Source organism: Vulpes vulpes, chromosome 14, assembly GCF_048418805.1.
Source record: "Vulpes vulpes isolate BD-2025 chromosome 14, VulVul3, whole genome shotgun sequence".
In the NCBI taxonomy this organism is placed as follows: Eukaryota; Metazoa; Chordata; class Mammalia; order Carnivora; family Canidae; genus Vulpes; species Vulpes vulpes.
This window is the reverse complement of record NC_132793.1, coordinates 57,629,508-57,645,172: the sequence shown is the minus strand read 5'-3', so window position 1 is coordinate 57,645,172 and position 15,665 is coordinate 57,629,508. Positions and strand designations below refer to the sequence as shown.

Sequence of the window (15,665 nt, the reverse complement as noted above, 5' to 3'; positions counted from 1 at the left end):
ACTACAAATTCAGCAGAAGGTAGCTACACTTATGGTGAGCATAGCCTAACATATAAACTTGTTGAATTACTATGTTGCACACCTGAAATTTTAATGTAACATTATGTGTCAAGTATACTTCAAGTAAATAAACAAATATAAATAAATAAATAAATAAATAAATAAATAAATAAATAAATAAAAGGTCCAAAATGAAGCTGAAGTAAATAATACAAAACATGGTCCAAAATTTATTTCACAATACCGAAGTTTCAAATGGTTGTGATTATAACAAAACATATATTCTCTCTCTTTCAAACACACACACACACACACACACACACACACACATACTATGCTTGTCACTAGTGAGAAAATACTCAAAACTACAGACTACAACACTCTACAAGTTGAGGTTTTATGTGTTATTTTTAAAAAACAAATACATATATATAGATGTTTCATGCTCAAAATAATTCAGATAGCATTATAGCTGGAACATGAACCCAACTCTTCAAACTCCCAATATATCACCTTTCCCATCTATACTCCAGATGTTTAACATATTTTTTTTTATTTTCTTAAAGTAAAATTGCTTTTGTTCCCAATTTAAAAAATTATTTGTGTTTATTGCTTGGGGAGTTGCATACACACACACACACACACTATACTACCAAAAACAGAAGTTAAGTTAATTCAAATGTAAAATATTTTTAAGTCTCCTTCTAAAAAATCATCACTGTCAACATTCGGTACCATAATGACTGCTAATATTAAAAAAATATATTTCCAGTAATGGCATAAGTCAATATACCGAAAAGATTGCATTCTGCGGTTCTAAGAATTTTGGTGGATGCCAGTAAAGTAGATATGGGAAGTGGAAGGTCTCATCTCTTAGAAAAATGTCAGGGTCCTTTCCCCAAAACTATACTAAATGATGTTGATGTAAAACAACTTCTCTCCCTTTTGATAACACTTGTATTTACTGGTTCTTCTTTATATTCTATGTACCATGACTTCCCAAGGCCCTGGCCTCATCACATTTACAAAAATCCATATGAATCATTAAAAATTAGTCTTGTTTTTCCTTTGGTCAGGAGTGATACTCTTCTCCTGATTTTGAGGTTTAACATTTGCTTGCATACATCAGGAGAAAAGGCAACTCTCCTGGACCAAAGGAAACAAAAGCCAGATTACAGGGTGTAATATTAAGTGGAAAATGTTATTTCTACCATTTGACTGATGAGAAGAAAATTTATTCACAAAACATGGCAACCAGAAGGGAAAAAATTGAAACAACAGTGCAAGTTGACAGGACTTATTCCAAAGGTGTCTATTGAATCATAAGAAAATAGAGTCATAGAGTTTTAAAGCCAGGAAGAAATTTATGAGACCATCTAGTTCAACTGCCTCATTTGGCATATTGGAACCTGAAACCCAAAGTGATTTACGCTACTTGTTCAAAGTCACACAGCTATATTTAGTGCCAATGTCAGCAGGAGGATCCAGGTTTCTGAACTCTCAGATGAGTATTATTTCAATTATACTTCATGGGAGAAAATGTACTGCTTAGCAACAATGACCATTTAACTGCAAATATTTACATTTTCTGTGTATCTAGGTCACCAATATAATTTTCACACCATGAATATACTACAAATACATTAATCCTAAACCACCGGAAGGAAAAAAGATTTACATTTATTGAATAAATAATTTGTACTTGGGCTCATAGTAGTCAATTTCACATATCTCATTTTATTTCTATTCCCACAAAAAATAGAAGATATGGATTATTTTCTTCATATTAAATGTGAAGAAACCATGCCTTAGAGAAGTAAATAAACCCCTTAAGATTGAATATATACATTAAATAGAAAAGCTGGAACTTGAAATCAGACCTACCTGATTTAAAGATTTATCTTACTTGATTAAGGTATTAATTCCCTTGAGAGAAAAGGTCTTCAGTCTCTCACTTATCTGGCTCTAAAATACTTTGGCATACTTTTGGCACACAATAAGTAGATTTCTTTTTAAAAAAATGTTATTTATTTGAGAGAGAGAGAGAGAGTAGGAAAGATTGGGGAGAGGGGCAGAAGGGAGAGAGACTATCAAACAGACTCCTCCTGAGCAGTGCAGGGCTGGGTCCCAGGACCCTGAGATCATGCCCTGAGCCGAAATCGAGTGGGATGCTTAAATGACTAAGCCACTTGGGTGCCTCAATAAGTAGATAATAAAAGAAAGGAATTTCCCACAAGACGGTCCATAGATCACAACTGGAGAAACTGTTCAACACTATAGTCAGTGTTTATTTTATTTTGTATTACTTGATTTTTAACTATTTTTCCCATTTTATTAGGATATAGTTCACATATAATATTGTGTAGGTGATGATTTGGTATATATATATATATATATATATATATATATATATATAGTGAAATAATTCCCATAATTAATATACTGGTCATCTCAGATAGTTACTATTGTGTGTATGTGGTTTTATTTGTTGTTGGTTGTTGTCATGGTTGTTGTTGTTGTTTTTAGCCTGCTTTGAAGGCTGGCGCCTTATGGAAATAGAAGACATTATAATGGCATTCTTATTGTTTTACATGCTAGGTCATCAAAATTTGCAATGTACTCTCATAAAGACAATCTTTTATTACTCTTACGTTTCAGAGAAACATAGAATTAGAAACTTCTCAATCTAGTTCAGCAAAAACTGTTATTTCTAATTGAAAAATTAAGTGTGTTCAATCATTATTTAAAAATAAAACATTAGGGGCGCCTGGGTGGCTCAGAGGTTGAGCATCTGCGTTCAGCTCAGGGTGTGATCCTGGAGCTCCAGGATGGAGTCCCACATGGGGCTCCCTGCAGGGAGCCTGCCTCTCCCTCTGCCTGTGTCTCTTGCCTTTCTCTGTGTCTCTCATGAATAAATAAATAAAACCTTTAAAAATAAATAAAATATTAAACTTTGAAAAGGAAAGGAAAAAGGTCTACAGTTGCTTCCTTCCCTAACTTACTGTGTACTCAGGAAAGTCACGCATACTCTTTGTTCTATGAAAAAAACATTACAGTTTGTCTAATTAACTCAGATGAACCAAGGGGAACCAGTTTGGTTTATTCAAGATTCCTTTTCTGTCATCAAAAACAGTCACATTTTAAAATGTAGCACATTCGTATTTATCATCACTTGCCTTTTCCATCTATTATACAATGCAAATCATTATTTTTCTTGTTTGCCTTCCACTCTATCCCCAGTGTCACTATCTCGCTTTGCCCCTCACTATCTCCACCTTTAGAAGGCTTTCAGTCGTACCACTGTTATCTCTCTCTAATTTATCCATCACCTAGAAATCTTCCTGAAATTTAAATTTGGTCATCTCCTTCCTTTACTGAGTGGCTTTAGAGTCCTGCAAAATAAAATCCAATCTCCTTAACACGGACCCTGTGTTACCTGTCCCTCAGCTTCCTCCTCCAGCCTCACCTGCTCCCGTTGACCCATACAATTTTCTGTTCCAGCATGCTGAAACCACCTGCAGGCTGAGAAAAGCCTTTCTTCCATGCTCAAGTCCTTTGTGCATTGTGGATCTAGTTTGGACTTGGTCTCATTCTCTTTTCCCTCCTTTCTATATTTACCTTCTCAGTCAGTTCAAGTGCTGCTTCTCTCAGGAAATCATCCTTGACCATTCAGCTTATGTCTTCCCTCTGCCTCATTACCAGTGCTTGCTTCTCTGTATAACTCTAATAAAGCAATTTGCACATTATTATTCATTACTTTATCTCCTTCACTAGACCATGATCATCTCAAATTTAGAGACTTGCTCTTCATTTCTGTATCTCCAATTCCTGATAAGCATATGAATAAAAGAATGAAGGTGTTAATGAATAAATGATAAGAAATATCAAAGCTATGCTATTTATCCCTTGAAGCGATAGGTATTGAAAAGTTTGTATTTAATTTTAGAATAGACATTTTGGGCCTATTTACAGAGGAGTTTTTTGAAAAGGAACAAATACTTTAAACCCCAAATTAAAGCCATATTTTGAAAATCTGCAGAAGAACTGATCAACTATCCATTTGCTAATGCTCAAGTGACCTCAGGAAATGAAAATCTCCACAACATTTTATGTTGCTATGAACCATATCATCTAAGCATGGTTTATCATCTGACTCTGTTCAATGAATCAGATTTCATCACATTTTGTCTCCTCTAGTATCTCCCTCATTGAGTGTTCTTCCTCTTTTTAAAATAATTTATTATCACAGTCTTTTTATCTCTTAATGTGCTTATGCTTCTCTATCTCTAAGTATATTCCCCTTCTGGTTGCAAGAACAATAAAACCTCAACGAGAACAAAGAAACCAACAAACTCTAAGGGACTTACTTGGACTACAGGATACTACGTAAGTCCTTAGCAGGGTGTAATGATCCTTCATCATGTAATTACAATATACCTTGACATTTATCCTTCTACATTGTTTTTTGTTATGAACCTAATAGTAGAGTGGTCCTAAACTCTATGTGGAAAGTATTTGTCTTTATGCTTACTGGTTTCTTTGCTTTAGATTCCTCATTTCCTCTGGTTGAATGACAAACCATGCAGATGTGCCATGATTTCCTTATGTTGGTTTTTTTTTTTTTTTGTCATGCATTATAAAATGCCTTGATACACAAGCAATTGTTCATGTTTGACTAGATTTCTAGAACCAAAATAGTGAGTAAAGGAATATGCTATTTGTAAGGTTTGGTAAACATTATCTACCAGATTTTTGGAATAGTATCAATCTACATTTTTGAAAGCATTTCACAGGAGTGCCAATGTCAACACAACTTTGCACTTAATATTAAGAGTTTTAAAAACCTTTGCTAGATTGATTGATGCGAAATTATATCTGTTTAAAATAATGCATTTTTAGAAAATGGGAAAAGCATTTTAAGATAACGTTCTAAAATTTGAAATTGTTAATCACTGTCATTTCCATTAAAAAAATCATCTCTTTTAGATAAAATCTTTTTATCCAAGGAATTATATGGTTGAGAAAAAGGTTATAGCTTCACTTCAGATCACAATCCATGATGAAGTCCATATTTGGTTTTAAGCTAAATTTTTAAAAAATCATAAATAATTATGATAAAATTGGGATTTTTATTTCTGCCTAGAACATAAATTTTATGATTAAAATCCATAGACATCACAAAGATAATAAGTTTTATATTAGCTATAAAATTCCTAAATCCAAAATCTGAATAAAATATCAAGTAAAAATATAGTAGAGATTAAGTGGAGCAAATATTGCATACACAATGGAACTGTCCCTAAAATATAAAGTGGCTATTTTAATAAAAATTAATTTTTAAATATCTTTCTAATGCTTTGGACCTGGCTCACTACCAGAAACTTAACTGTCGTTAACACAATTGTGTTAATGACAAACATATTCTCTGTGAGAGTGGAATGGAAAGAATTAAGGCTATTTTCATCAACGCTCAGAGAAGCAGAAATATTTTTTTTTTCTTTCCCAGAGTCTATTTTGCTATAAGAGTTAGCATTCATTGAAGGTCAAGAGGATGATTTAAAGTCTGCCATAAATTATCAACTAGGGGAGAATCAAGAATTGAGTTATAAAAATGTTTTCTATCAGTCAAGGAAAGTCAATTCCTCCATCTTTTTCTTTTTTGAAACATACTATCCCTTATTTTAAGAAGCTAGATCATTATAAAGTAAAACATTTTTATCTCATTGCTTCAGTTTCCTGAAGAAATACATATCTTCACTATAATTACTTCTAATATTATATACTCAGGTTTTACACATACTCCTATCTGAGAAGTGTTCCTGTCTTTGCATTCCATATATTCCTTATTTGGTGTCAACTGTATACATATTTGATAACTTTGGAGAAAGTATATCTTGTTTATATCAGACAATGAGAATTTATACTTCAAGTCAATGGCAATTCGGAAATGCAGTGACAAACTTAATTCTCACCTACAACGTTTAAATTAAATAAAATGTGCTTCAGTATCATTCATCATTAAGCTTTACAGTTTATGCATTTCATTACTTTATTTCCCATCTGATACTTAGAAGAACATTTTAAAATAATAGGTCTATATTATTATCATCACTGGACAGTGGAAATAATGATGTTTAGATATTTGTCCAATATTAAGCTTCTCAGGAATCCAGCTTTTTGACTCCCAGTATTTAGGGCATTTCACTATCCTACTCTTTAATATTTCTGTATTTTCTTTTTAATTGTAAGGGTTTAAACAACCTTTACTTACATATGATTCCTCTTACATTTTAACTTTGCAATTCAGTGTTGTATAAACTCTAAGACAATAATACATGAACACAAACCATATTTTTCTTAAACCCTACATTAATTATTTTATTCCATAAATAAACAATATATATCTTAACATGTAAATCTGGTGCTAGATCATGAAGATACAGACTAAATAAATTAAATATATTGGGAGTTTCAGCTTGCCTAGAGCTTAGTGTCCACGTATACTGAGATGTCCAAAATATCTCCAACCTTAATGCACATAAAAATCACCTGAGCACTGTGATCAAATGCACATTCTGACTCAGCAGATCTGGTACCAGTTCTGGGATTCTTTCTGTCTTTCTTTCTTTCTTTCTTTCTTTCTTTCTTTCTTTCAAGATTTTATTTATTTGAGAGAGACAGTGAGAGAGAGCACAAGTGGGGGGGCAGGGAGAGGGAAAAGCAGGCTCCCCGCTGAGCAGGAACCCCCCACACACACACTAATGTAGGGCTCCATCGTAGGACCTGAGCCAAGGCAGATACTTAACCAACTGAGCCACCCGGTGCCCCGAGATTCTGCATTTCTAACAAGCTTCCAAGTGATGCAGTATTGGCAGTTCAGAACTACAATTTGAGTAGCAAGGATGTACTTACACAAATACATATATAAATATAGGTATGTAGATAGACAGATAATTTTAATTGATCCCTCAATGCTAGTTTTATAAAAAAAAAAATGAACCAAGAGGAAATTAGGAGGGAGTTGGTCAAGCATGGCAGGAACTAAAAATGATGATTAAGAAAGGAGAAACCAAGCAAATAGAAAAAACTGATATAGGCTGGAGGGAAGATGGGGACAGTATAAAACAAGATACAAAGAAAAGAATAAAAGAACAAAATTAAATTTGAGGTTCCAACTAGTCTGGAATCACATAAGTCATACCCGTGATGATCTTTGTTTAAGCACAGTGAGGAGCAGTATGTGATGGTCAAAAAAATAACTGTGGAAACTTAACTCCTCCCTCAGAGGTTTACACCTAATGTCAAAGGTAGTGCAGAGCAGGACCATATTTATTTTCATCAGACTGGACATAGTGTCTCTTTTATGAAAAACCAGCAGGGATGGGTTGCCTAACATTTTCCTCAATCCCCAGATAACCCAGAACAAGGAAAGAATGCATAATCACTTCTGGACACCAAGGCGTGATGAGGAGACTAGGGAGGATGGAATGAGGGTTGGTTCTCCACCAACTCTCAGTATCAATATTAAGAAATACCTGAATTTTTCTGGCATTAGAAAACCACTCTTGCTAAGCTCATAAAATTTTTCAGCATAGACAGCACAAATGTTAGAACATACTGTGTTGTAAATTTATATGGGAGTAAATTACCTAAAAAACTTGAAAAATAACTTCAAGAAAATTTAAAAGCACTTTAAACATTGTTTTCCAAAATCCAAAACAATTTTCACTGCTAAATAGTTGTATACTATAATGTAAGATATACACTGTTATAAGAATTTTACAACTACACAAAGTTTGAAAAAAAGATTTAAAAGATACTTTTAAACAGATTGCCTAAAAGTAGCTTTCTAAACCTATTTTCCTTTGTCTATGATGATGATATATAAATGATACATACTGTCTTCTAAACTCTAAATTATTGAAATTTTACAGCATACTTTTAGATATGTATGTGAGGAGGACATGACTAAACAAACAGGTCAGAGATTTTGTAGAGGCAATTCCATCACTCTGTGGGCTCTGTTGAGTAAGGTAAATTTTAATGGTTTAGGTAAAGGAAATAGTCTATAGAATGATCTGTCTAAAAATCAGAAAACTAAAGCACAGAAAGGCATACCACTTCATCCAATATCATCTACAATGCACTCTGCTTGGATACTTGAACGCTCAACTGGGTGATGCTTTTCCTACATAGCATTGGTTCTCTCTCTCCAATATTTAGTTAGCATATGTCAGGCTTCCCAAATATGAAATATAGGAATTAATATCAATAGGATGATTTATCTAATGCTTATCATTTTTTAACTTAATGATGAAGATTCTAGTGATATCATTATTCTCCCTCTTGTGATATTAAAAAGAGCTATTAAAATTAAGTTTGGCTTAGAAAGTTCTATTCAGACTATCCCACAGATTGTAAGCAAAGTCTAAAAGCGGGTCCAACTTTCCTACAATATAACTGCGTAGAAGTCACCATACTCTTTAGAGTAACTTGTGTTCCTCACTTTGTCAAGGAACTGAGTCTATTGATGGCTTAGCTAATTCTATAAGGTATGTAGCTGTTTGGTATTTTCTGGTTAGAGTATGTCAGGCTGTCAGTTCATGGCTCTATACTAATACCTTGTAATGCTCTATGATATCTTCTTATAATGTATTTTTTATGATATCTAAAAATTAGTTACTTATCTAGAGAACTTCTGGAATATTTCAAAGATTTCATGTACAATTCTGAGTTTGAACAGTCTCTTTCAGTACAGGAAGCATACCTTATACTCTCTGATATATTTTGTATCATTCTGCATAATTTGAAGTATTAAAGTTGGCCGCGGACGAGTATTTTAAATTTACCATGTGTCTTTAGAGACTTCTCGTTTCAGTGATTATTCCCGACCCCACACAGACAGGCCTCCTGCAAGAAGGAATGTAAAGATAATCATTCTGTAATTATGCTGCACTATGACTGGCCCATGGTTGGCACTCATAAAGGTTTGTTGTATGAATAAACTAATGTAGTAAGTTACTAGTACTTTTGAGAAAATAATTTAAAGTTTCCCTTTTAACGAATTTTCATTTTAAATGACAATAAGAATATTACCAAACAAATGTGTTTCAATGGGTAGAATTGTAGTTAATGCAGCACCTGGATGGGAGAAGAATTTTAGAGAGTTATTTGTGGAGGCCTCTGAATTTCCTGCTTCTATAAATACTGGTAGAGAAGAATGTTTCACAATTTTAAAATCACATATATTTTTCCATTTTGGTCTACATACATCATTAAAAATGATGTTAGAAGTATAACAGTGGCCAACTGAGTATTTGGGATGTCTTTTGATTAATTAGGCCTAAAACTGTATTTCTCTTTACTTAAAAATGCCACAGATATGGATTTTATTTGAAGAGAAAAGCTTATTTCAGGCAGGAAAAGAGAATATTGGAAATAAAATTATGCATCCCATAGAACATTCTTTTGTATATAGATCCTGGCTGTGCCAACTCTATGGATACAGAAGCACATAAAAGGAAGTCATAGTTTCCTCTGGTTTCAAGGAGCAGATTCAGAGAATTCAAATGCCTATATCTGAAGAAGTAGGTCTAATGAATAATATTAATACAATATTCCTGCCATTTGTGACAGTGTGGATTGAGCTTGAGGGTATTATGCTAAATGAAATAAGTCAGACAGAGAAACGCAAATACCATATGATACCACTTATATGCGGAATCTGTTATTTAAGTACATTTCCTTGTTATTTAAGAATACACACACAAGCACACACAAAGATTGTACACATCAATTCACTATTTAGTCAGTCATTAGAGAATTAAACTAGGCTTTAACTTATTTTTCTTTTTTTTTACTTTAAACATCATATCGACCGGGGATTTTATTTTGTGTAATTCCCACTGAAACTAGCATTTAATTTAATTGATTAATTGATGATACAAATTGTCACTAAAAGAGTATCTCTTTTAGGAGAGGAAATGCATGACAATGTGTGTGTGTGTGTGTGTGTGTGTGTGTGTATTTATGAATAGCTACCATTATATGTGCAAACAAAGAGATGGGCACTTTTCATAGGCTAATTTTTAAATATTTCTGTAGAGTATTAGCATTCTCCAAAATTATACTTCACAGGACAATAATGCCACATATACACTCCATGCCCTCTTTATCCAATAGGACAACTGCTTGGAACAAGAGATATTTCTTGGCATATAATAATGTACTGTCATTAAACAGTACGATAATAATGTACGTCATTAAACAAAAATGATAGTATTTTATTTCTATAAAGTCCTTTTGAAAAAACTAAAGATGAAGCTTAAAATGTAATTAATGTCAAATGAAGATTTTATCTAAAAATAATGCTTGGTTTATTAAGTTAGAGGTCAAGTTGAATATAATATCTGGAGGAACCTGACCCTTGAGGGGTCATGAACTAATCAGTACCTTCTGCAAACAGACGAGGCATAATTTATTTCTCTCTTAACAAACTTACTAACAGGAGAAGTGGGAAACAAACAAACAAGCTGGGAACACAGGCCATACAAGCAAACAAATAACCCAAACTATCTTTAGATATGTAGATACACATGCAGTACATCTCTAGGAAGGTGAGAAATCCGAAAGATTCTAAGGACTGTCACTAAAATTTGTAACAACTTCAAACAGTTTGATATGGATGGGAAACTATTTCAAGGAAAGACGTTCTGCATAAATTTTAAAGAAAAAGGCCTTTACTGCGTTCTAGTGTTAAGAGATCCGTGTACAATAATGAAAGGCCAAACATTCTTGAGGAAGGGAAAGGTATTTGGCACACAGATGATAAGGCAAAACTCTATGAGAAAGACAAGAGTTTTAGGAAGGACTGAAGTTTGGTATAATGACATGTCATTGAAAAGGACTGTATCCATGAGACTCAAAGGAACGAACTCCCCACATCGCCATAATACAACCAACATTATTTTCCTGGAGAGATGATTTGCTTCTGATCATAAGTGGACTCTTGCTAAAGGTTCTTAGTAAAATCAGAAACCCAATCCTGGACTCATGCTAAAATTTTCTTCATAAAATTAGAAACTTTATCCTAACCTAAGATCAGAAACATTTCTCTAGTATATAATTTAGTTTATAATATTCCAACTTCTATTTTTGGAAGCTAGTAAAAAATAGGAGGAAAAGAAAGCAAAAATAATTATGATGATGATTTTTATGCCTTCATTAAGATAATTAGCCTCAGTTTTTGTACTCGTTGGTAACTCCATAATACAGTTACAAACTTAAAGAGCTGGTCATTATTTTGTTCTTGTTAAATAAGTTTTTAAAACAATCATAGCTTAGAAAAGTATAAATAACCTCTTGAAGTTCTATTCCTCAAAACACCCTGCCATTTGCAAATGCTCAAACACCAGAGAGCTACTTGCAACAGGTAGATAATAAAGTTCTGGAGATATAATGTACAACATTAGATTATGGTGAGCAATACTTAATATAGACTTCAAAGTTGCTAAAATACTAGATGTTAATTGTTCTCACTAAAAGAAAGGAGTGATAATTATGTGAACTGACAGAAATGTTAAAGACTACAGTCTTAATTTCAGAGTCAGGAGTGGAGCTGAACCTGTTATCTAGATCCCAGGGCTGAAGCTTAGAGGGACATAAGAACGAGGAGTCACAGTCACATGGAGATCCTGTATTAATCAAACGTGAAACTTGCCTTCTTTACATTGCAACAATTTCCACTTCCGCTGTGAAATCTTTCCTTCTTCATTTTTCCTGACCTCTGATTTTGAGTCTCTTCAGGAATTCTAGAAGCCTTGGTTGATCTTCACAACCATACTTCACATGGATTTCAATGATTGGAGCTCATTACCTCCACTTTCATTGTCAATCCCTTATTAAATATTTTTACCTCCTCTGGACACAATTTTGTTTGTATAACTACATGTTGAAAGAGTTGTTCCCCACCCCCAAGTCCAATCAATTTAAGAGTTCTGGTTTTTAAAGGCTCAGCTGATGTACAATAAATCTCGGACCTTGCACCCAACTGAGAAAAGGTAAGATAATAAAGTAAAATGTTAGTGGCTATATTCATTATTATGAAATGTATTCACCTGATAGTGTTCTACTATAATTTTTCATGGCTATAATTATTTTATGAAAAAAATTGTTGCCTATGTATGATTACCATTTATATATTTGATTATATTTATTTTTAAGACTATATTTCAAAAAAGTTCTTTCCAGATCTTCACTTTCACAGGCTGAATTCCAGCATAACCTCAAGACTTCAGGTTATCAACATGGCAAACTGGTATACTTTCCAATCTATCTTTACACATACATTCATACTTCACTCATTCAGCAAATTTTTCTGAAGACTAAAACAAGTCCAAAAATATGTTCAGATGCATGAATTGGAAATTAAAAACTAGTATCTATGATGTCATCACAATCCTATTTCTATTGCTGTTTCTTCTAGTTAATCTAAAGTCAATCAAACACGTGAATCAGCAAACATCTGCTGACCATCAATGAAAAACAGGTATGTTTAATTATGTGAGAAAACTCAAAAACTAAATGATACTAACATACACAAATACCACATATGAAGAGTAACGAAGGCAATTTGGTACAAGATATCAAATGTGAACTTGTTTATATACTTTTTAAAAAGTTGTTTTATAAACTTGTTATATTTTTAGAATCTGCTAAATAATTATCATTAAAAGGGTAAAATTACTTATATCTATTACATCATTACATAGAAATGTTCATAATCTTCATGAACAAATTAATATAATTTATTGTATATAAAAGGATTATAAATATAATCAATTAAGTGGATTAAATGAATTAATCCATTCACTAATATAAACATTAACTATTAATTATATTAGTGAATGAGTTGATATTAAATTAATGATATAAATAAAAACTATTAATAAAAGTCATTTTCCCATATATTAAATCTAATAAAATTGTCATTTGAAAAAAAATAAAAAGGCTTATTGCATCCCTTATAGAGCGACGTAAGAACGAGAAGTCAGTCACATGTAGATCCTGTATTAATCAAAGGTGAAACTTGCCTTCTTTACATTGCAACAATTTCCACTTCCGCTGTGAAATCTTTTCTTCTTTATTTTTCTTGACCTCTGATTTTTAGTCTCTTCAGGAATTCTAGAAGCCTTGGTTGATCTTCACAATCATACTTCACACCGACTTCAATGATTGGAACTCATTACCTCCACTTTCATTGTCATTCCCTTATTAAATATTTTTACCTCCTCTGGACACAATTTTATTTGTATAACTACATGTTGAAAGAGTTGTTCCCCACCCCCAAGTCCAATCAATTCAATAAGAGTTCAGGTTTTTAAGATTATCTTATCTTTCAATGATAAAATATTTTTAATTTTATATCCCAGGATAAACATAAATTTGGATACTACACAGAAAAACATATCATAAATATTTTTGAGCTTTCAATAATCCCTAACATTAATATTAGACTTAACATATTTCTAACAGCTTTATACACCTCAGTAAAACATCTTTGAAGAAATTATAATCTTTAGGAACAGAAGAAAGCTCACCTTATTACAAAATTGTGACTGTCAATCTCCTTTCCACATTCACTATCGAGTAGAATGCCAGAATTTCCAACAACTGCACAGGTCTTAAATCTGCGATTTTTCATTGGTGAAACTTCAGGTAGGAGGCTGTGAAGATCCTGAGAAATATTTAGTGTCCGGCGCCTGTCTAGCACATAGTGTATGACATCACCAGGCTTAAAACTGCTCTTGACCACTGAGACATCTCTTTCCGCATCTAGGAAACGAAGAATGTTCTTCCTGTTTTGAAATACAAAGTTTTCCATTAATGAATATATCTAAGAACTGGAGATATCACATACAAAGGGATATATGACAAAATATAAATTGGTACATTACTAATTTTAAATTGTCAGGTGGTAATCAAACCAACCAACTAAGTAGATTCTATTGACATTGAATTTGTTCTTAAAAAAAATCACTTGCATATAACTTCTCAATGATTTGGTAAATAAGTATAGGATGCACATCTATTTATAGAGTGAAAGAAGATACAGACAATTTAGGTTATCCTGATGCAGCCACTGTGGAAAAGAGTATTAGGATTCCTTAAAAAGTTAAAAATAGAACTACTCTACAACCCAGCAATTATACTACTAGATATTTACCCAAAGGATACAAAAATACTGATTCGAAGGGGTACATACACCCCAAAGTTTATAGTAGCACTATCAGCAGTAGTCAAAGCATGGGAAGAACCCAAAAGTCCATCAACTGATGAATGGATAAAAAAAATGTGATACACACACATGTACACACACACACACACACACATATATGTAATGGAATATTACTCAGTCATCAAAAAGAATGGAACCTTGTCTTTTGCAACAATGTGGATGGAACTAGAGTATATTATGCTAAGCAAAGTCAGTGAAGAACAAATACCATACGATTTCACTCATATGTGGAATTTAATAAACTAAACAAATGAATGTAGGGGAAGGGGGAAAAAGAGGGAAGCAAACCCAAAAGAGACTCAACTGAAGAGAACAATTTGAGAGTTCCTGGAGGGGAGGTGTGCAGGGGGGGGAATGAGCTAAGTGGGTGATGGGTATTAAGGAGAGCACTTGTTGGGATGAGCACTGGGTGTTATATATAAGTAATGAATCCTAAATTCTACTCCTGAAACCAATATTACACTATATGTTAACTAACTAGAATTTAAATAAAAACTTGAAGGAAAAAAATAAGAAAAATTAGTTTATTAAATAACATGAAAATGCCATGGCTTGACTTTGCATAACTAGATATTCTTTAGCTCTAATTAATTCTCTATAGTCATTTTGTTTGGTTTAATTTCATCTAGTTAAGGTAAACAGAAATAACTTAAAATGGATTGGAATCATACCTTACTTAACTATATTAAAATGATAATATAGAAGTTCCCAATGAATTTGTATGCATTCATCCAAATTCTGTGTATATTATAATTCTTTGAGGAAGAGTTAAAAGTACACTATAGGAAAGTTTCCTTTGAAGCTCAAGAATCCAGGAAGAAAAATGGGTATGTTAGAGGAAAAAATAGATAGGACACACTGTATAGCAGAGATAGTTAATTATTCCTTAGTGTTCTTTCTTCCCATCTTCCTTTTAGTATTTGAATCTTCTAAGTTTTACTCAGGCACATGAATCCTCAGATAGAAAATCTCCAAGTTTACAAACCTAAGTGCGGCTGTGCTTGATCATGTGATATGAGTGGATCATGTGCATGGCTATACAAGAGAGAAATAAACTTCCAACTACTTTGATCCACTGTATTTTAAGGTATTAATCATTTTTTTAATATAGAAGTTTAGCCTATCTCATACATAATAAAGAAACTGATAACAGATGTGGGATGCTATATAAACAAGTATGTATATGCTAAGTTAGATGATGAAAAGTGAAAATAAAGATCCAGCTGGCTGGAAAGTTAGCGACTTTGGCATGATACAGCCAAGCACTTGATGAAACTGCAATAATTTGGGACTCATAGCCTATATCTAATAAGCCTGTTGCTCTTGGAGCAGTTAAAAAGTATTTGTAGGGGGCAGCACGGGTGGCTCA

General features: G+C 32.9%; 1 protein-coding gene across 1 annotated transcript in view; it reads right to left on the bottom strand.

Moving 5' to 3' along the window:
* The window catches only part of ST8SIA4 (ST8 alpha-N-acetyl-neuraminide alpha-2,8-sialyltransferase 4), a 95,137-nt gene that overhangs the window by 64,167 nt on the left and 15,305 nt on the right, over nucleotides 1-15,665 (bottom strand). The window contains 1 exon segment of the mRNA XM_025992843.2: nucleotides 13,599-13,856. Coding sequence (XP_025848628.2) covers nucleotides 13,599-13,856 — 258 coding nt within the window.